The sequence below is a fragment of the Epinephelus lanceolatus genome, chromosome 8, assembly GCF_041903045.1.
Source record: "Epinephelus lanceolatus isolate andai-2023 chromosome 8, ASM4190304v1, whole genome shotgun sequence".
Taxonomy (NCBI): domain Eukaryota; kingdom Metazoa; phylum Chordata; class Actinopteri; order Perciformes; family Serranidae; genus Epinephelus; species Epinephelus lanceolatus.
In genome coordinates, this window is record NC_135741.1 from 16,695,554 (window position 1) to 16,718,426 (window position 22,873).

At 42.9% G+C, this 22,873-nt stretch overlaps 2 protein-coding genes across 3 annotated transcripts in view; both read left to right on the forward strand.

Annotated features, from left to right (window-relative positions):
* Positions 1-8,372, forward strand: part of bicd2a (BICD cargo adaptor 2a) — a 43,468-nt gene extending 35,096 nt beyond the window's left edge. Inside the window, exons 10-11 of one of the 2 annotated variants that reach the window (XM_033628531.2) lie at positions 4,751-4,982; positions 8,232-8,372. In XM_033628531.2, the coding sequence (XP_033484422.2) occupies positions 4,751-4,982; positions 8,232-8,234 (235 nt within the window). In that variant the 3' untranslated portion in view covers positions 8,235-8,372. Of the gene's footprint in view, positions 1-4,750; positions 5,690-8,231 lie in introns of those variants that run through there. The other variant, XM_033628530.2, reaches the window with a different exon arrangement.
* Positions 8,373-20,609: 12,237 nt separating this feature from the next.
* The window catches only part of fgd (faciogenital dysplasia), an 87,180-nt gene continuing 84,916 nt past the window's right edge, over positions 20,610-22,873 (forward strand). The window contains exon 1 of the mRNA XM_033629097.2: positions 20,610-20,763. Coding sequence (XP_033484988.1) covers positions 20,742-20,763 — 22 coding nt within the window. The 5' untranslated portion in view covers positions 20,610-20,741. The remainder of the gene's footprint in view (positions 20,764-22,873) is intronic.

Below are 22,873 nucleotides of genomic sequence, written 5' to 3' on the forward strand. Positions count from 1 at the left end.
TGTGTGTGTGTGTGTGTGTGTGTGTGGGGATGGGCTAACACACTCGCTAATCTTTTCTGATTCCGTGGAGAAGCCGGTCAAAGGTTCTGTGCATAATCCCACCTCATCTTGGTCTGGATTACACATTCACCCCTCAACACGTAGTAGGCTAAGTGCTCACACACTTTTTGTTTGTGTGTGTGTGTGCGTGTGTGTGTATACATATTAGGAAAGGTAAAAAAATGAGTGATTCCTCTATGGGTGCACAAATATCATTTTGAGTTGCCTTTGTGAATGTTTCTAAGGTGTCCACTTGTCCCATAAATATCAGCGCCAGTCCAGATGGCTACGCTGAGATGCTGAGAAAGTCTTTCCTTGTGCATTTAAGACTCCCCCGCAATCCACAGCAAAGCTCAAGCTGTGCAGAGGGAGGTGAGGTAGAAGAGGAGGGAGGGGATAGACGGCATTACAGAGGGAATGTGTGGTCAGCTCAGCAGCACCTCGTCTTACCGTACAGTAGCTCAATACTTTTTGCTTGCTGAAGTAACTCCATATACCTGCAGCATCTAATCAATTAGTAACAGGAGGAAAGCTCCTCCGTCTGCAAATGGCAGAGTGTGTGTTGTCATGGGTTTTTGGCGCACTGCAGAGCCAGATGGTTAGAGGATGTAGATGTAATGCTAAACCATTTGGACCAAAGGCAACCAGGGCAAAGAGGGAACCAGATCTCACTCCTACTAATGACATAATTTTTACCCTCTAGGGGAGTTGTGTCTTTTGTCATTGTGGCAGCAGTGAAGGGAAGGTGTGAGATTATATTTGCTGTAAAGAAGTAGAGCCATTATGAAGTGTCTGTGTCTTTAAGCTTCTTCAGCTGGAGAGGCTTAAAATAATGACAACACATCATAGCTTGCTGTTTACTGCCTGCATCAATGCATGTGTTTCCCTCCTCCACCGACGGTGAGGCTCTTGAGGCTCCGACCCCTGTCTGTCACTGTTGTGGTGCCTGTGCATGAATTACACTCGGTCTGTTTATGAGATTCACATATTGGTATGTAAATTCCGTCCTATGCGGCGCAGAGCTGGGTCAGGGGACTCATTGAGAGGCTAGGGGACTCGCCTGAGCAAGGTTTCCCACACTCCCCCCTTCCCTTTGTGTCCCCGTCCCCCCTTCCGTCCTTCCTCACCGCCAAACACCCGCTTCTCTAGTCATCTGGAAAAGAAAGAGAGGAAGGAGGCAGGCTCTCAGTTTAAAGCCCACTCCAGGAGTCTAATTTGACAGTCTTTTTTTTATGCTAATCACCACTCTGACAAAGGTGGATTTTTTGGAATCTCTCAGATACAAATGTGTGGTCTTTGAAAAGATGTGGTACAGTGCAGTGACATTGAAAGAATGTGTAGGTTTTTGTGAGAGCCTTTGTGTGAATTCATGCTGCGGTCAGTGCCTCTCATAGATTAGAGTTACTTGAAAGTGTATTTTGTGCGGTGAGAATTTCATGAGAGAGACACAGGGTCCAATGTTTTTCAAGTATCTGTACGTGCCTCTCTCTCTGTTCCTGTGTGTGTGTGTGTGTGTGTGTGTGTGTGTGTGTGTGCGTGTGTGTGTGTGTGTGTGTGCCTCTCCAGCTGCAGTCTCTGGTGTCATGTTAACAGTAAGCTCCTGCCTCTCGCATTCCAAAGACATGCCTCGACATGCTCTCAGCTCCTGCTCATACTGATTAACAGTCAAACCATTACCCCATGTTTTCTCCTCAAACGTGCACCCTCGATCATCCTGCCGCTCTGCTCTTAGTTGTATTCCCTCTCCATCACTCTGCCTCCTCCTCCTCCCTGCTCTCTATGAAATCCATCCCACCGTGACCAATCAAGCTCCAGACAACAGCTGAGGAGGTCATGTGTGTTTCTGTGCGTTATTGATTGTCAACCATGTTTACATGAATGCTGCAATAGTTGAGGTTTCCTTTTGGAGCTATAAACACCACCGGCGACTGTAAATAATCTTAGCAAACTACAGAGAAAGTGTTTTTCTGTGGTGTGAATATGATGACTGTTCATCTGCTTTCCGACCCCCCTCAGCCATTGTGCCACCACACCCCATCAGCAGGCCAAAAAGGCCCCCATTGTATCCCTCCATTTGATAGAATAGACTCCTCTGTTTTTTTCCCGGGAAAAACCGCACAGCCTCTCACCCCCCACGCTGGAGTGGCTGAGCCGTCTGAAGGCGCACCAGCCCCCCTACCCTCTAAACCACCCTCCTGGGTCGTCCCCCCACATCTCATACTGGGTTTAATGAAGCAGCACTGATCCCTATTGTCTGGGTGTGTGTCCCACTGGGAATCAAACTGCATACACAAGAGGGGAGGGTATGGTTCGTGTTTGTATGTTGGTCTGACAGGGGCCAGAGTTCACGTGCCGCACAACCACGTGCAGCCCCACAAGCAGCAAAAACATCTGCGTTTGCTCGTGTTTTATTTGGGTTTTAAATTTTGCCTTCGGGACTTGTTTTTCTGAAAACAGGAAAAGAATTTTTAGGTGGGTTTACACAGTTTAACTTAGAGCAGCTTCTAGAGATCCCAAACTGCTTTAAAAATCGCACGTGAATCCAGAAAACACTCAAAACAAGTTTATTTTAGTTGGAAACAGGTCAGGAATCTGATCCTGCTGGGAGATTTCTGCTTGTTTTCAGAAAATAATTTACGACTCAACAATAACATATCTTAGTTGGAGGGTTTTTTTTGCAGTGCAGCAGTTCAAGCAGCCACTAAGCAAATAATAACACCACATGCCTAATGAGAAAATGACAGTTATAGCTTGCAGACATCAGAACACAAAAGATGAACAACATTACGTGAGCAAGATTTCTGCGTTCTTGTGGTTTTTCGAAGTATAAAAGCGTTTGTGAAGTGTCACTGCAGGTTGGGGCGTTTCCATGTACAGTAAATACATAAACACCAGACGCAGAAAGGAGAATAGGGCGAGGCCACCTGCTAAATTATTACGGAACGGTTTTATTGTGGCATCGTTGTGGGAGAAGGCGCTGCTTATGAGCATAACAACCCCTCCCTTCATAGAGGTGTGTCACTCATTACTGGAGAATGTCACTCAGAGTGCTTTGTCAGCAACACAGAAAGTAGGGATGACCAAGACGGGGAGAGAAAGTGATTGTCACAGGCAGACAGACGGAGACGGCCGCAGGGAAGCGATGGAGGAAGAAGCCTGAGAGGCGAGATAAGAGCGAGGAGAGAGGAGGTGATTGAAAAAGGGATGAATGAGAGAAATGCAATGAAAAGAGGGAGAAGGTTTGGCAGCAGATGGAGAGTGGAGATAGGAACCCCCCACCTCAAAATCCCCTTGGGTGACCCACTTTCTATACCTGCCCAGCCTCAGACACAGACACACACACACACACACACACACACACACACACACACACACACACACACACACACACACACACACACACACAGAAGGGCACAGGGAGACAGGTGATAATGTCGCAGTGCAGCACTCAGTGATATTTACCAGTAGGGGGACAGTGGTCACATCTTGTGCTATTTTGCACAGAGATGTCAGGTGGAAGAGATGGACTGAAGTGATGCAGTCTCACTCCAACTGGAAAAGTGGAGCTCAGGTGTGAACAACTGTACAGCTCAGACCAATGAACCGTATTCCTCTCGTCCCCGTCTTCATTTTTTCTCCCCTCCTCAGCCTGTTCCTCAGGTGACGTGCACAGGATCTTCTCACTGACCCCTGGGTTAATGCTTTCATCCTTTGTGTATGTGATCTATTCTTAACATCCGCCGCATATACACTCCTCATATTATACAGAGAAGATGTAAGCTACGCTCATATGTCTCCCCCTGTTCATGAATGTTAATTATACCCTTCAGCAGGAGCCATATAAACCCAAGAAACATGGATTTGTATAGGATTTTTTTTTTTTTTTTTTTTTGCACTAAAAGCACAGAAGTCGCATGTATCCAAAAACCTTTTAAGGCAGGAGCTGCATCAATAAAAGATAGCAATAAAATATCAAGAAATGTCCGCACACTGTAGCTCCCTTAAGTGCATTAGCGCATCCACAAATGACAGTTCGAAGTGCAGTGTGCATCCCTTTCTTCATGTATACAGTTTTTTTTGGAAATATATAAAGAATTCAAAGAAAGTGTAAAGGTACAGGGTGAAGTTTGCTATGTTGCAATATTCAGTTCAAACATGTGTCACCAAGTGCTGGCCGCTGTGGAAGAACAAAGATTGTTGCTGTATCTTGTGAAGTATCTGCTCAAATTACTTAAAGTGAGCTGAAAACACTGACATTTGGAAAGTTTGGCGGACAGAAATAGATGATGAAATCATTAGTAAATAATGCAGGAGCTCTGCTGGTCTCACCAGGTCTGCACTGTGCAACAATGGCTCCACCTGGTGGTGCCAAAAAAAAACCCAAAAAACAGTATAACCAGGCGAAAGGTTATGGTGAAAGTGCGTCAGTTGTTTCTGTCTTCATGATTGTTGGTGTTAGGATCTCAAACATGCAGCTCAGGTATGCACTTGTGCAGTTTTGATATAGCTTTAATGCAGACATAACAAAAAGGCAATGAATTGTTTGCTCCACTGAGGCAAAGGCTGTTTGATATTATAGGAACTGGCAGTGCCCCCTTGTGGTTTGACACAGGAAGCTACTGATGGTGTAAAAACAGCATGATATTTTCTATTTCATCTGGAAAATGTGTATCTGACTTAGCAGTTTTCTCTCTGTGTGTCTGTGTTGCAGTTGTGACGAGTACGTCACTCAGCTGGATGAGATGCAGAGGCAGCTGGCTGCAGCAGAGGATGAGAAGAAGACCCTCAACTCCCTGCTGCGCATGGCCATCCAGCAGAAACTGGCCCTGACTCAGCGTCTGGAAGACCTGGAGTTCGACCACGAGCAGGTCCGCCGCGGAGGCAGCACCGGCCGGGCTAAGGCCCGCAGCAAGGCCACCATTGGCCCCTCCAACAACCCCCACGTAAGTCAGAGTCTCACCTGCTCTGGCTCTGGCCGGCCAGAGCTCAACAATGCTATGCCCAACGGCATTTTGGGAGGCCCTCCGGTCTTTTGCAGCGAGAAGTACAAGATCTACTGTGACTGAGGCGGCTGAGACGTCTGCAAGGGACTGCTGTGTACAGAGGGGAGGGGGCCTACAGGCCAAACCCTCCCTGCCTTAGTGTTAAAGAGCCCCACTCGCTCGCTTAGCTCCCTGGCCAGCCTGCGCTCCTCTAGGGACTGCTGTGTTACTAACTGGCTGCTCGTGTGTGCTAGTGTAAACGCTTAGGGGAATGCAGATGTATGTACAGTGTGCACTAGACGTTTGGACTGTAGTAGACATATATGGCATGTGGATTATAGGGCCCCGGTTATATTGGGGGTTTTGTGGGTCTAATGGAGTGTCTATTCTTTCCGCTGTCACAGTGCCGTACGTATGATGTAAAAGGTGGCAGCTTTTGTGCTTGTTTGTTCTGGCCCCCTGAGTGTATTGCCTGGTGACAGTAACACATCGTGGGGGTGGGGACTTGTAAAGAAGATGTCGATCTGAAGGTCTTGTGTCTGTCGGCATTGGTGCTCCTTTAAAAAAAAAAAAAGCCCCCTTCGCTTCCCTGCCTCTCTGTCCTGGCCCCCCAGGACTGACCTGTGTCCAGCAGCCCACTGTCTAATCAGGTCACTCTCAAAGAAAAAGGAACTTTGAAGACAAAGCAACTAAAATATGCAATCTCCCTCTGCTGTCTTGCCGGGGGAGCACAGTATGATTCTACACAGAAATTCAAAAAGTGGGTTGGCTACTGGTTTTATGATGGAATTGTACGGGCAGAAAAGGAGCACCTGTGGCCGCAGGTGTTTATTTCAGGATCATGTTAAAGCTGTGATGCTAGCACACCAATACAATAGGGTCAATAGAATCGCATGGCTTCGCAGCTGAAAACGCTTATGAGCTTTTTTAACTGTCTTTCTGTTGTCAGGTGTGTGGTACAAGACAAACGCACGTACTACAGGGCTCTACATTGTAAAGAGAGGAGTTATTTGGTGTCTGGTGAACTACAGGAGGGCTATTCCATGTGACCCATTATGTTGCGATGGATTCTTTCAGAGCCATATTATAAGAGAGAAAAGAACGTTTGACAAATCGATCTCCACACCCAAATTAAGTGCACTTCAGCATAGGTGCCTCAGGTTCCTACTTCTGTTAAAGCGGATATAAAGATTACTGTGAACAGAGATACAATATAGTTTTGATCAAAGAAGATTTTTTAAATACGGAGTAAATCCTAGAAGAGCACAAATCAAAACGGCACCTACACGTGCACAATAAATCTGCAAACCAACCGACCACTCGGCAAAAGTGCCTGTCGACCCAAACACTTGATATATTTATCTATCTGTTGATGTAAAGCCCTGTCCTTGTGTCTCAACTTGAGCGTACATTGTTCCTTTGCTCCTCTCCCCCTCCTCTCCTCTTTCTCCCTGATCGCTCAGAGCTCTCAGATAATTTCTGTGTGGTTTTACGTGGCTGAGAACCATTTCTCCTCATGTATCTAACCTGTGTCTTGTCGCTCGGTCGCCATGACGACCTTCTCTCATTTTAGATTGTCAGCAGCTTGCTCCCCCAGCGTCACCACTCACCCTTTAACTAGAATGAGGGACTGTGAGGAAAGAATATTTTTGTCAGGTAACGTCCTCCCGTGTGTAGTGTTCCCGCTGTTTGCCTGTGTGTGCATCAGCATTTACATGAAGCGCCCTCATGTGTGTATTATGTTTTTAACCTTTGCAAATGGAGGGTCGCTCATTTCCTGTTTTTTTTTGTTTTCTGGTGTGTGAGGACAGAGCGACGCACTGTTTTTGTATCCACAATAGCTTTAACCCTTTGCAAGCTAGCATTACGCAAATAGGAAAAAAAATATAAGTGGGGCTTGTGTTTAATAAATCCATGTACTGCTTGTGGATCATAGACACGTTAGCTTTATGACGCTAAAAGCAGGGTTGATGTGAGGAAATCCTGCAAGGTTGATCAAATTATGCGTTTTCTACTACCACTATGCTATATAAGAAAATCTATATTCTTAATATGATCACGTTCAGGTTATAATCTTGCAGGATCCGATAACAGTATTCCTTCCTCTCGGATATAAAGAGAGGGAGCTTAAATATTCCTGGAACAATGTCAGCGGTCAACCCTGCTTGAGTGTGCATCCGTAAGCCACAGCGCACAGCATGGAGACAAGGCTATCATACACACACACTCACACACACACACACACCTCCCTTCGAGGTCAATCACTCTTTTACGTTCAAGATTCTCTTAACTTACAAGTGTGATATATTCTTTCTATCAGTTTGCGCTGACGAAGAAAAGGTTCGGGGAGTAGAGGAGGGAGAACTACTCGTGTTATAAACCAGCTCCTGAGAGAGGAGATAAGAAAGCCAAACATGCTGGTGAAGAAAGCCAGATGTCTGGCCCGAGAGCTGACTCTCCTACTGTGGCGAAATGAGTCCAGGGGTTTCCCCGAGGGAGAAACTCCTGGTTAATTTTTATGGAGGAAAGATAAAGAAACCGAAAGACTGGTTGCTCAATCGACCAGAGGACATTGATTCAAATTAGTTGAGCCTGTGACCCTTCCGCTTGTATAGGCTCTGTGGACTCACTGAGCAGTAGATAGACCCCAGGATGTGATTGTGATTAGACCCCCTTCTCCTGATATAGACGAAATCCCACTTCGCTCCGTCTAGTTTGTAATCAATGTCTGGCTTGTCAGGTGTCATGACAACATGCCACCGAAAAAGCTCCTCCTACCTCTACTTGCAGGCTCCTCCCACATCACCTTTGAGTTTTACCACATGATGCATCCAGTTCCTGATTTATAGTAAGCCTGCATGTCGACAACGTAACCTTTTTTTTTTTTTCATTAACTTGCATGGCATATGAGAAAGACCCATCTCCTTTGGTTCGGGTGGTGTTGGGATCTGGTTTCAACTCTGTCCTCTTGGTACTCGCGAGTCATTGGCTTCCTAACTGCTTCCACATCAGCTCGTCACCGACTCGTAGACGATGTCGAAGCTCCTGACATAACATCGGGCTCCTAACACGGCTTCCGTTGCTCTGACTAACCACAGCCGCCGTCTTGCTTTGTCTTGTGTGGACTCAGCCGCTGACCATGTTAACAGTCGCTCTAAATTGACAAGTAATGCTAACGCTGATCATTTGTCTGTTTCTTCCATTTTGCAGTAATTACAGTAGTTCCGCGCGGATGACGAAGTACCAACACAAGGTCCATTCTCACTGCTGATTGAGCTCGCCGAAAAGAGTTAGCACTAATAGGCCATTTGGACTAAAACCGCTAAATGAAAACACTGATTTCCAGTCAAATAAACTGTCCTGCTTCCTTCTTATTGCTTTTATAATGTGATGGCTGTTAGAATGACACCTTTGCGTGCTGCTGCTGCTGCTGGAAGTCAGTTTCTCACAGGTCCTGTGAACTGACCAGAGTTTGGCCTCTAACCCTCCAATGAGAACCCAAGGGAGATGTCTTTTTCTCAGTGTAAATCAACAAGCTGTTTGGTCTGGTTTCATCCTTTTTTTGGTTTTGTTTTAGTTTATTGTTTTTATAATCTGTGCACTTTCATTATATTGGATTATAACAGACTATTATTAACCTATAGGAAAGTGTGGTAGAACTATGGTTTGTGAGTTACTCGGTATAGGTAATAACACTATAGGATTATACGTCCTCCTGAATCATCTGATATTACATAAACTATTTACTCCAGTAAAGGCTCCACAAACCACAGACCTACTATTACGACTTTATCCTCAAGATTTTATCCATCTAATAATCATTTTTAAATCGTTTTGTTACATATGTTATGCTGTTCTTTTGTGTTTGTTCTACTGCCATGTTCTACACAAAAAAAATCCAGGGTGATCAAATTCTGGGGTTTTTTCATGTATTTATTATTCCTAGGAATAGTTCAAAATAACACGATGAAACTTGACAACGCTCTGACTCAAGTAGGTAAGTTGTGTTTTGGGAAAAATTTTGAGTGGTATGATATATGCTTTTCCTAACCTCTTACCGAGGGCGTTCCACTGAAACGGGATCACTGACTTTCAGAATTCTCTGCAAGTGCGACGATTAAATTCCAAATTGGAATTGTTTCATTCTCTCTTCGTTTATCGTGCCAAATCTTGGTACACCGTTTAGGTTTGAAAAGAATCAAGACTCGGAAAGAAGACAAACCGTCACTGAGGAAGACGTAGTCGGGGCCATGGCACTCCGTCCGAGCGCCAGGGTTTTGTTTTTTGGTTTGTTTAGTTCTTCGTTTCTGACCAGTAGTGCCTTTCATTGTTTCAAGGGAGAATCTTAGACTAGGATTTTATGTTTACTTTTTTATAGGTGAGGACTTTGGGTTCAACTGTGAGCAGCAATAAGTGCAAAGGGAACTGTCCCCCGTCTGCATGAGTGAGATGATAGTTTTGAAATTAGCTCAATAAAACTGACATTGTATTGAATTCTGCGGGCCAGTGATCCCACTCAATAAATTCAGGGGTATTACGAAAAGGTTGTTTTTTTATCAAACTTTGGGAACCAAATGAAATCCCTTTGGCCTCCTGTTATTGAACAAAATGCTCCAAGCATCCGTAATGTGTTTGGGTAGATCGGTGTACTATTGGAAACATCTACGCATCTCTAGCTTTGTTTGGTGAAGGTAATGTGATATCAATAGTATTGTTGAAAAAATGTGCAGAGAGCGCATTTTCTCTTTCTTTTTGTCCAATTTGAGTTTTTGTTTGTTGTTTTTTTTTTATTATTATTATTCTTGAATTTTTTTTTTTTTTTTTTACATCATTTTTGAGCATTATGTTTTCAGGAAACAGAAAACAAAATTAGCATCAACAAGCTTGAATAGTGCCATCATAGCCAACGCTTGTTTGTTGAGGCATTAAAGTTACCAATATGGACGAGAAGCTAGGAGATAAAAGTGCAATTCAGATAATGTTTTACATTTAAAAAAAAAAAGAAAGAAAAGGTTTTCTGTTTGCTGGAAGCGATAGCATTGTGATAATAAAATTAGCTGTGCAAACTTTATATTGTCATATTGTGTTTCAGTATTGATCCATAATGAGAGTTTGATATCTTTATATGAAAATAACGACTTCACCTGTATGTTGGTATTTATTTGAATTGTCATGCAGTACTGTATTCTTATCAATAATGTGCATTATGATTAGTGGCATATTGATTACAGCTAAATGTCATATGCATGTTTCTCAGTCATGGGACCTTTACACAGAGTTGAAAACAAACATGTAAACTTTTGTCAGGGTGTTACAAAAATATGGAGACGAAAAAAAAAATGAGAAGACGAGTTGAGTCTGATGTATTACTGCTGAACTAATCCTATGAAAGTGTTTTGTTTGTTTTCCAGTAGAGAGGTGAGATGTCTGTGTAAAGGTAGTCATACTGGCTAAAATCAATAAATGTGACTTAAGTTCCAAGTCGTCTCAGTGTTGTTATTTAGAGCTTCTCCTCATTTATTGTAGTTACAAGAAATCACATCTGACTTGAATACTCCAGGGTCCTCTTAATTCTTATATTTACAATTAAGATTATCTCTCAGGACATATGGTGTGCCACGGCAGTCCTCCCTGGTTGTTGACCAGCTCAACTCAACTCAACTGTGTTTATAAAGCACATGTAAAAACAACTCACATTGACCAAAGGGCTGTGCAAAAGGAATAAGATGCTAAAAACACGTACACAAAAGGCAACATGTCAGGTACACAGCTCATACATTCAAAACACACAGGCATTCGTCAAAGAAAGCCACATCAGAGGGAGTCAAACACTAATGAATAAAAATAGGTTTTAAGCTTGGACTTAAACAAGTCAATGGAGGGAGCAGATCTGATTGGGAGGTGGATGCTGTTCCACAGTTTGGGGGCAGATGCAGCAAAGGCAACATCACCCCCGAGTGATCACGGATGATTGTGCCTTTGCACTCAATTAGTGTACAAAGTTAAATTTTAGTACACTCATTGACTCATTGTAAAGTTACTTATAGGGCCTTTGCAAATGCATTTACAAACATTACAAAATGCATCGAGTTAACTTCCTCTAACTGTACTTTTTGTTATGTTTATATTATTATTATTATTATATTATGTTTTCGGGTTGTCCATCCTTCCCATTCTTGTGAGCACGATGTCTCAAGAACTCCTTGAGCAAATATTTTCATATTTAGCACAAACGATGATGAATGAACTGATTAAGATTTGGTGGTCAAGGGCCAAAGGTCAAAGGTTAAGATACAGGGAGTGTGAAACAAGAACCAATCGGCTGTTGAACAGTTTTTCCCCACAGCAATTAGACTGCTGAATCAGAACAGGTGAACATGGAGCTGTTTCCACTGGCATTTTATTCATATTATTTCATATTAATTATTCTCTTTCAGCCTCATAGTTTTAGCTTATTTACTATTGCTCTTATTTGTATTTACATATTGCACTGAAGCGTATTTATGGATTGGTTGGGCTGTGTGAAACACTTTGGATTTTTATGTGGAGCATGAAAATGACATGAAGAAATCTGAATCTGAACAGTCACTGTGACCTCATAAAACAGAGGAAGACATACCCTAATTATAACATAATTTCACACAAATGTCTAATAGGATAAAATAATAAAGTGATGACATGTTATATACAAAAGGTCAAAAGGTCAACTTCACTGTGACATCATAACGTTCTGTAAAAATACTTTTCTTGCCATTACTCAACGTCATAACTCAGGAACAGATGGGAAGACATTTGATCAGATACTGAATTGGTGACACTAATCTTGGGTGTCCACCTTGACACTCTGCTGATTGCACAGATCTTCTGTGCTGCCGGGGGAAGAAGTGTGTGAAGCATCCATGTTTTCACAGACGTGGACATAAACAGTAACTGCAACCTCACTGGTTCGCAGAGGCACGCAACCATGAGGCAGTTTCATATGTTTTATTGCTACTTTTTGGAAACCTGGGAATAATTCTTTATCAGATTCAACTGCGTTGAGTTACGGTCCAAATCCATCTCTCTGTCTTCCAAATGACAATTTATCCTTTACTCTTAAAGTATAACTTCAGCATTTTCAACCTGACACTTAATATCTTTTAGAAAACACCAAACTACGTTCAAAATAAACTATTCTGATTATTATACTTTCACCAGAACTCAGACATGTTTTCCACTGTTGTTTTCCTGCAACAAGTGACATCTTGTGATTTCTTGTGATATTATAGAAGGAGACTTCTACTTAAAGAGGCATTAACAAACAGACCAGATCAAGTGAAAGGTAAAAAGGCACTAATAATAACCACTTTTAATGGACATACAGTAACGATGTTCAGTTGCCCCATATGCTTCCATTACAGCTCGCTCTGTGGCTGCCGGCTGCTGCAGGCTCCCTCAATACTGGACCACTTTCAAAAATTGTTATTCACATCAGTCTTTTTGATCAAGTTACATGGGTAAATAGGGTCCAGGTTGAAAAATGCCAAAGTTATCCTTTAATCAGCATAGGCTGCTGCAAAACAGACAATTTTACAAATGTGGTCTCTCTTTGTGGTCATACTGAATACTGGCCTTTAATAAAATAGTAAAGTTGGAATGTCCAACAGCTAAAATGAATAGAGTGTGCCCTAAAACAGTAATGACATGGCAGTAATGGCATCTTGGTAATCTATAGGCTTAAATGCCTTGACCCTCGGCTGACCTCTTTTTTGTTGTTCTTTTTGTTTTTGCTGATTTGGTGATTTTATTTATCAGTTTATTTTGTATATGCTGTGCCTAAAAACAAATATTAATATATATATATATATATATATATATATATAGCTCCTCCTCCACAGCAGCAGCAGCAGCAGATGAGGGGTTAAGCAGGGAAGTATACGGTCTGCAGTGCTGGTGTCTCCTCAGAGTGTTCCCAGCTGGAAGCTAGGGGCAGGGGAACTTCCCAGCTGTCTGAGCGGCTCCAGGACATGATCACATTTCACACAATGCACAAAAACACTTCCACCACCTACTCCCCCCACACTCCAGCCCTCCTCTCTCTCTCTCTCTCTCTCTCTCTCTCTCTCTCTCTCTCTCTATTCTCTGCTGTCTCACTTAAACCTCGCTCCTCCCTCTCCCTCCACAGCCCTTCTCAATTTCCCATTTCTTTTCCTTTCCTCCCCTCTCCCTGCCTCCTGGAGATATACACCCACACACACTGATCCGAGCCAGTTTCTTCTGACCTTCAGTGCACCCAGCACTTCCTGTCCGGACTCTAGAGGCCAGCGCTCTGCCCAATTAATGCTGCAGTGAGTGTTTTGCAGTTGTTTAATCTGGAGGAGAAATGCTGCTGGGCTCTTTTGAAAACAAGCTACACTTGAATTTAAGAGAAATGTAAATTCAAAAGACTGTTTGCCCAAAAACCCTTTTTAAAGGGTTCATCACTTAATCATGTGTATCATTACTAATCACTTAAAAGTGATTAGTAATGATACACATGAGATTAAATAAATCATTTCAACTTTTAAATGTTGGACCGATTCTTGTCTGGACTTAGGTGAGTGGCATCGTCATTTTACAGGTAATTTTAAACTTGTGGCTTACCCTAAATTAACTTAGCAAAGAAAAGCAATGGATCGGCCTTCTGTTAAAGGTTAAGAAATATTGGAATATCCCACAAAGGTATCTGCAGTTACATATTTTCATATATTCATTTGCAATCCAGTCTGAATTCTCTGCATTCTGTCGCAGCATGTGAATTCTGGGTGGTCAGAGGTGCCTCTTTTATAGCTGACTCATTGTAGGTGGTGGCTGGAAGGTGTGTCATTGAATCCATCGTCACCTTAAACAGAACAGCCTGGGGTTTCCAAAGCTATTCGACCATCTGACAAACAGTTCTGATGGAACAGAGAGACAAAGTCCCTCCTCTTTCATGGGACCTTATTTTAAAAAAAAAAAAAAAAAAAAAAAAAAAAAAATATATATATATATATATATATATATATATATATATATATATATATATATATATATATATATATATATATATATATATATATATGTGTGTACTGTAGTCAACAGCCATCCATCCATTTTCATCCACTTATCAGAGGCAGGGTTGCTGGGGCAGTGGGCCAAGCAAAGCAAAGCACCTCAGACTTGCCTCTCATGTGCTTGTGTCCACTTCCTGTTTGATTTGAAATGTGTTTTCATCATGCTTAGTGCTCCTTTTACTTCCTGAGTTTTACCACCTTCGTTAATTACCTCATGTGTGTCACCTGTGTCTTGTTCCACTCACCTGTGTGTAGTTAGTAATCAACCCTTGTGTATTGAAATCCCAGTGTTTCAGTTGCCAGATTGTCATTGTCGCCCCACTGTGTTCATGCTCTCCAGCCTTTCCTCATGTTTGATTTCTTGGTTTTTGACTCTGCTTGAATTTATGGACTTTGCTTTTTGTGTGATTTCCCTGAACTGACTTTTCTGCCTTCGCTGACTTCTGTCATGTGTTTGACCCCTGACCTCTTTAGTAAAGGTTTGGATTTGATAAACTGTTCTTGGTGTTTTGTGTTTTCCTCTGCAACTGAGTCCCAGTTTTGTACTAGGTTGTTACACTCTCTGATGCTCTGTCTGTCAGAGCTAGATCAAATTAACGATTCGTAATTTATAAGTTATCTGAAGCCTAATTTTTATACAAGTAATATTCATACTGGTTTAATTAAATAATTTAATTGTATTTCCTGATCTTTGCTGAACAGTTTTGTGTGAAAGTAATTAAAGGCCTGTCCCAAATAGAGGCCTGCTGATTTCAGTGATTTAAACAAATAATAGTCCGGGCTATTAATTGAAGTTTTACTATACATAATTAGACTACATAAGTTGCACAGGTGACGTCATAACTTTTTCTGTCACTGAAGGTAAGATACCTGTTTGTCTTGCTTGTTCTTTAATTTCCCGGCTGATTAAAAAAAGTCAAGGAGTCGCTGGATTAAACACAACAGGTAAGATAAGATCGAAGGAATTCTCTCCTAACAGCTTAACTGACCATTATAAGGTTCTCAGAGTTTTGATCACTGAGTGCCTTTGCAGGGTGCCAGCATAATGATCAAGGGTCGCCCAGGAAAAGCAGCCACACTGTGACTTTTTGACATTTTTATGAGATACTAACACTAAACAAAAACTATAACAGCCGACAGTGATGCAACCTACATAGCACTCACATTACATTCTTGTTTTCTACTTTCTAGCCTAATGCATTTGAAAGTAATGAAACAGACAGCACAGTGTTTCACATTGAGTGTACCTACAGCAAAAGCTTCTGCTTGAGTACAGTTACTTGGGTAAACCACACACAGAACTGCAGCAAAGCATAATATTAGAGTCAGTAGTAATATAATAATAATGGCAATTTATTACGCTTATTTATGATTATGAAAACATCTGCGAATGATTATTTTGGATGGTGGTGTGTAGCAGCCTGTTGGAGCCAGTATACCGTATATTATGATTACTGTCTTGAGTATTGTACGAAGTCTTTCATCCAGTGTAAGGTCCTCGGAAGCCACCTGAAGGGGGGCCACCTGAAGGGAGGGACTTAGCCTCTCTATACACTGGCCCCTTACAAAAGATTTATTGGAGATTAACTTGAGAGAATAAGTTCAAAACAAAATGAATGTCATACTGAGTGAGTCTCTAACAGCAACATGTGATTAGTTGGACCTTACAAAATGATGTTCAATGAAAATGTTCTTGAATGGATACTCCAGAAATTTAGTATTGCACACCCATACAGTTAGAGGGACATGCAAATGACAGATTAAAAAAGAGAGGTCAAAACTGAAGCAGCACAGGCCAATATGCCCTGACTTTTAGTGCCTTGTGAGGGTCAGGCTATAAAAAATGCTGGATACTACACCTCCCATAATGCAGTATGGTTGGTTTTTGGACAGCTTCTTTTTGGAAAGCACATGCTTGTGTGTACTACATCATTTTTATTTTAAATAGGCATCATAAAATGAAATTGTATCAGTGAGGATGTAGCCCAATACTCCTCATGGACTTCATATGTAAAACCAGTGTTCCTTTAACTGAACGTACAATAACTGATTTTAGAATGTAGCTAACAGTAAGAAAACAATGTTTTACCTCTCATTATTCAACACAGCTACAATATCACCAGCTCCCGGCCCCTCCCAGGATTAAAATAACCTGGAATCAATTACATTAATTATCATGACACTCACGCAGCCTGTGATTCAGTACACTGAAACCAGTCGTTGCCATTCACCATATGCCTCCCTGATTGAATTTGAATGGCAGGACATTAATGAGAGCCAGAGGGAAGAGGTCAAGTCACTGATGATGACATCACCGTAGCAACAGTGGAGCCTTTGTTGGTGCCAGTCTCCCCTTATATCCTCCCCACCCAGGGCTCCACTGGAAATATGGGTCAGTGGGATTCATTCCATGGCATCAGTCCTGCTCTATTAATATGCAGGTGCTGTGATTATGCTGTGGATGGAGTAGGGGGGGGGGGGGGGGTTCATACAGCAAAGCAGCTGTTTCATGTCTTAGCTGGTGCGCTATTAACTTCCACCACTTGAGGGCCCTGTAATACAGTTGTTGACATCTTCATAAGCAGCCTGAGTCCTTAGAAGTTGGAGCTAGCCTTAAATAGAAGGAGACAGAGTGTGTGTTTGCTCTAACAAAGACTCTTCTTTATGTGTATCCACCGGCTCTGTCATGTGATGAATCCATGTGGAGCCTACAGGGACAGAGAGCCGTGATAAGCGGATCTGCACCCAGTCAACATCACCACCACACGTGCCTCACATGGATTCCCTTCAAGCACACACATACACACACACACACACTTCTGAGCAGCTCTACCAGAGCAGAAACAATACTAGTGAGGATGTTAACAAATTTATGACCTGTGGAGTGTGAGCTCAGCCTTATGATGCATTGAAGCATTCCTTCGTCCTGACACTGGACGCAGGGTGTGAGTGTCCTCCCAACTGTGTGTGACTCATGCTTTATCTCCGCCAAACTCTTGGTGTGGTCCCAGAGTGGCAGGTTGCCGCAGTATCGTCTGTGTCATATATAACAGATGAGGTGTTGATTGAATCAGTATGAGGCTTTAATTTGCACCTGAAAAAGAGTGAATGACTAAAGACTGGCACCCCAGACTAGAATGTGATTAGTCTTGTGATTGGGGCATTTACACCATGAGGCTTTCAGATAAGTGTAAAAGCACTATGCAGCTCATCTCACACTTATCTGCGTCGACGTTCGCACCTATCTTCCAGCATCTGCCACTCACTCTCCTTTCTCTGTTAATCCTAATTGTCTTTTTTCTCATATATCTCATTCTGTCTCTCACCTTTCCCTGCTCTCCTTGTAATCCCCTCCCTTTCCCTCCCCCTTCCTCCTTCCTCCCTCTCTGTGAATGCTGTTGTTTCCCTCTGCTCTGTGGCTGTGTGTGGAGGAGCCCCAGGGAAGCGGAGGAGAGGATGTATCCCAGGGGGCTGTTTGGTGTTCTGCTTTCTGTGGACCAGCATGCCCCAGATGGACTGACAGGCAGCTCCATGCACTTGGAGGCACTAACAGGGGCCACTGGTCTATTTAAAACACAAGTTCAGTCATCCACAAAACACTTGGCCTTTCAGACTCGGCAATGACATGTTCAGAATTATTCTCTAAAGCAAAACAAGGGATGTGTTTTCCTTTATTCCTACTTGCTTGTGTCTGCAAAATGAAAGTGCTGTTGTGCCAATCATGTGATTGGTGTGCAGTCAGTGGGCCGGTATAAATGAGAGGAAGAGGTGATATATAGATCCAGCTTATTACTGAAGAATACAGGTCAATGAAGTGGCCTTTTGCCGGGCAAGCAGCCAGACAGGGAAGCATTCTCATTAGGGTCCCTGCTGTTGTCTGTGTTGATCTCAGGCAGATGAAAAGCGTGCAGCAACAGCGCTGGGCACAAAAGGGGTTAATGATGCGTGGCTGTGTCGACACGCGTTTTCAAAAAGATGGGGGGGCTGTGTGGATAGACAGACACAGAGAGGGGTGAGGAGGGTTGAGCCACACGGTTGTGCTTGTGAAGACTGGTTGAAAATAGTCACATCATGGAGGAAATACACTGACATACAGACAAGCAGTGCTACTGTGAGTGAAAGTACCAACACTAGACTGTTAAAATGCTCCATTGCAAGGAAGAAGCTTTTCCCACGTAGTAGTAGTAGAGAAGTATTATCAGCCAAGTGTACTTAAAGGAATATTTCACTCCCATAATGACCATTTGTATATCAATAACTCACCCTGTGTTATTCGTATGTGAATTTATAAGAAAACTGTTTCTCTCACATGCCTCCACAGTGAACGAAGAGTCCAAAAACTAAATAAATATTAAGGTTTTTGCAAAAGAGCATGTGTTTGGGAAGTAAAGATTAGATAACTGAGACTTGGATTATACTGCACAAATTGTGTGGGAGTTTGTAAACAGATGTTTTGACATGGTTTGTCTGTTGTTTGATGAATTTTGGATACTTGGTTCACACAGGGTGAATATTGATATGAAAATGATCATTTAATGGGTGAATCATTCCCTATGCATCAATGCCTAAGTAGCATTTCACTGCTGTAGCTGAGTGTGTGGGAGCCAGTCAAATAGTTTAGTCTAGTTGTTCCCAACCTAAGAACTGGGCCCCCAAAAGGGCCTCAAGATAAATCTGAGGTGTCAGATGATTAATGAGAGCTGGAGAGAAGAAGGGAAAAAAACAGCTGCACAAATTTCTGTTCATGCTTTGGGCTTTTGACATATCTTGGTGTTTTCGGAGAGAGAGATGTAATTCATCGGGCCTCAAAAACTATTAAATAAGACCATCTTAGAAATTTAGAAACAATTTTTGGTAGAAATGCAAACAACTCATAGACATCTGACACACAACAAGGTGCCCAAACTGGACGCTGCACTGTTGAGAAGAGTCACAAGCCAAAAGGTCGTCAACCACTGATTTAACCTTTAAAAACACATTGTATTTGATAAGATTATCATGTGTTTTTATTCTAAATGTTAATCTGAAAAGTAACCAAGCTGTCTGATACATGTAGTCATGTAGAAATATGAAATAAAATAGCAAGGGTGGATACTGAATGTGTCTTCCAGGGGCCCAGAGTGTCAGGGGCCTCCTGCACAATGTCACTCAAATTAACAGGTTTGTTTGTTTCGTTGTTTCTATGACAAGAACAAATGCATAAGACATTGCTTCATATGTAAAATACAAAGCAGATTCAATGCACACGGGTTTATAGCCATGGCTAATTTGCATCCCCTGTCCCAGGTTAGGTGTAAGATTACTGAGCATAGAGTACGTCAATACAAAAATACAACACAGCATTTACGGTGAAATATCGGTGAAGACTAAGTGGAAGGTGCTGACCAGGAGCCAACAGATGGTTAGCTTTGATATCAACCACAAACAGATGAGAAGGAACTGCAAAGAGACAACCACAAGGTTACAAAAAGTACCACAATAGATGCATTACAGCTACAAAGAGAAGCGAAACAAGTAAGAAGTACAAGTGTGTCCTGCTCCTGTGTAGTAGAGGTGGTGAGGCCTTTTGCATACCTATGCCCAGGGGCCAACTGTCCTATGATCCGCCCATGCACAAAAGGAAAGCACTCACAGTGCTTGAGTAAATGCAGACAAGAGATGTGATGCTACTCAGCTGACCTTTATGTGAATACACTGCTTTCAAATAACCATACTACCTTAATGCTAGACTTTGAACTTTGCATGAACAGGACAATACACAAGCAACAGAAACCAAATTTTATGACCATAACGATCTGCAAATTCAAGATTTGTTTTGTCCTTCCTTATTACCCTGTACAATGATTCACAGAGGCAGCTGACAGCATCCATTCAGCTGGCTGCAAAACTCAGGATAATCAATTAAAAGGATCCGGAGAGAAGAAGCCTGAGCAGTGACATGGAAATACAGTCCCGGTTAGTATCCCTGTGCCAGGGTTCTTTTTTTTTCTTCTCCACACTAATAGGCAGCTGTGGATTTTTCAAAGCAGAGCTATCTCATGAAATAGGCCTCATCCTTTTCATGACTTCACGTGACAAGCCATGTCTCTGTGACCGCCGATGGGCACATCATGACTGGGGATGAAATATCACTTAAAGATAGAGGCAGTTTTTACGCACACGCGGATAGATGGATTCAGTAAACAGATTTAGGTTAGGTCATTTAAAGTTGTGAGTTAAATGATCAAAATTAACTTGGGTGTTGTTTTTTTATAATATTTTATTCAGGCATGCACACTCAATGAATGAGGTTGTCGTGCTCGCGCCTCGCACCGGGAACGCGCATTTTCTTTTTTCCAGCGGCACAGAGCAGAGACTTCTGTTTCTGGAGAGGGAGGAGAAAGGACTACATGGAGGACTACAGTGCGCTATTTCTGCGCAAAATATGACCCGGGTAGAGTCTCTCGCGTCTGTTAGGAAACAATGAAGTGTCCTTAGAGAGTGTGTGTGGCTTTTTTAAATCGGCAAACAGGAAAAAGGGGGCTCAGAAGTGGAGGCGCTCCTCCGAGTTTTAGTCCCCCCGTACGCTGGAGCCGCTGCTGTTGCCAGTTTCTCGGAGAAAAGGACGGATTCAGCAGAGGAAAAAGACCGGAGAAGAACTTTGTGCAAGATGCAGGGGGTTTCAGCAACTGGTAAGTGAATCGCTCTTTTTTAAATAAAGGCGTATCTCTTCCTCTGTGTCTTCTTTTTAAAACAAACAAAACTCTGCGGTTTTGTTCAGTTGTTTCCAAATGGCTACGGCTTGCATTGCGCACAGGATTTGAATTCCAAAATGCTTTTGCCAGCTGTCAACGGGGCAGCTGCAGGCCTGCATCAACTCCGAGACAACGTAAAGAGTTGTTTTGCTCGTCAGACTGCTTCACAAACACTGTGAGACGCACTGAGAGGAGGATTTATGGTCTGTTGGGGAGCCTGAGCTGACATGGCAAGAATAGGAGCCAAGCAGTGCCAAACCCGGGGAGAGGGACCTCACAATTGCCCCAAACTGACGGAGCCCCCAAACACACACACACACACACACACAGAGTTATCTGAATAGTAAACATCTGACCGGAAATCAAACAGTGATGATGCTAGATGTGATAATGATAAGCAGAAAAGGAGTCATTCATCCCTCCTTACCTACTGTAGTGTGTGTGTGTGTGTGTGTGTGTGGCCATAAACAGCTTCATTGTCCCTGTGTGGAATGATATTTATGTGGAGGAGACTGTGTGTTTGCTGCAGAGCTCATGAGATTAGAGATGTGTTGAAAGTGTCTGCGCCTCTGCCTGTCTGTCCATCTGCCTCGCAGGATGGTTGCAGGACTGCTCAGTGTTGGAGGAAGGCTCAGTGTGTGTCAGTGTGTGGTTTCCTTGCTGCATTACTTGCAGATATTTTTGATCACGAGCTCACACCTCTGCAGCCACGAAGGAAGGGTGCTTTTTTTTCTTCTTTGTGTCTTAATCTACTGTTGATTATGTGCCGTGTCCAGATCATTGTTCATGTGTTGTGTGTTGCGTCTTGCATGGTCTCGAGATGACAGATCTGGGGCGTTTGGCTTTATTTTCCCATTTACTAGCCACAATGAGTTGCTGTGAGAACCAAACTCCAGCAAAATTTTAAAATCTTTCACAGAGGCCTTGGAATAAAGTGTGAGCACGCAGACAAAGAAGGGGGAGGGTATGGTGATAGAGATGAAGTGCTGATGGGACGATATCAGGCTGCAGCAGAGGTGAGCTGTGCAGAGAGAGAGAGAAAAAAAAAGTGTGTGTGTTTGTTGTGAGGCTCAGGGGAGGAATCGATCTGCCGTCCTCCTGGCTGACTTTCTTTTTCCGGCAGTACAGCATCGTTTCTCTCCCACACACATACACACACACGTTCCCAAGGCCTTGCTCTTTTTTTTTTTTTTTTTTTTTTTTTGCAGTTCCCTTTTTCTCTCCCACACTGTCCCCGATCAATCTCTTTGCCTGCCTCAAACCCCCCTCCCCAACACACACTGGAAACTCTAGTGCTCACTGGAACCGCCGTCAGATGAAATATATCCTATTTCTCTTTTCTGAAGTTCCCTCAAACTCCTTCCACATGGGAATCACACCAGCCCGTGCACTCTCTAATGCTTATTTTGGTGTTTACGATGGGAGGGTCGAAAGGGTTGTAGGCTGCTCGCATCGAATCATCGGAGAATCTATTAAAACAAACCACATCACAAACAAACTGTGGTGGGATAGATAGCATGCCGCTCAGTTCAAATTCCACCTCGATCCTCAGACTTGTTTCCAGCTCAACTTTCCTGACAGACTTCACTCTCAGTCTTCCTCTCTGGATGTGACGTGGGTGAATGTCTTCCCTTGACAGATGTGGGACAATGGTGGTCCACGTGTGGCAGCTAGATGCTCCGCCATGGCTGCCTGTTTAGGTTATTTATTATTAACAAAAGCTATTGGGCCTGTCTGTGTTTAACCAAGCCAATGTAAACATCTCCCCTCTGTGTAAGATAAACACAGAGCCCAGGAGTCAGAGAGGAGGATGGTGAGAATATTATCTTGCCCAGCTCCCCTTGTTCCTGCTTTTTCTTTTTAGCTCAGATGACCCTGCTGTTGCTCCCCCGTGCTTTATGAACTTTGGTTGACTGCCAGAAGTCTTGGCAAGATTGGCCCATTGGTTAGTTTTACCTGTTAAGGACAGAAACGCAGACCCATGCTGCTCCATGTTAAAGGGACAGTTCACCCCAAAAATACATATTTTTCTTCTCACATGTAGTGC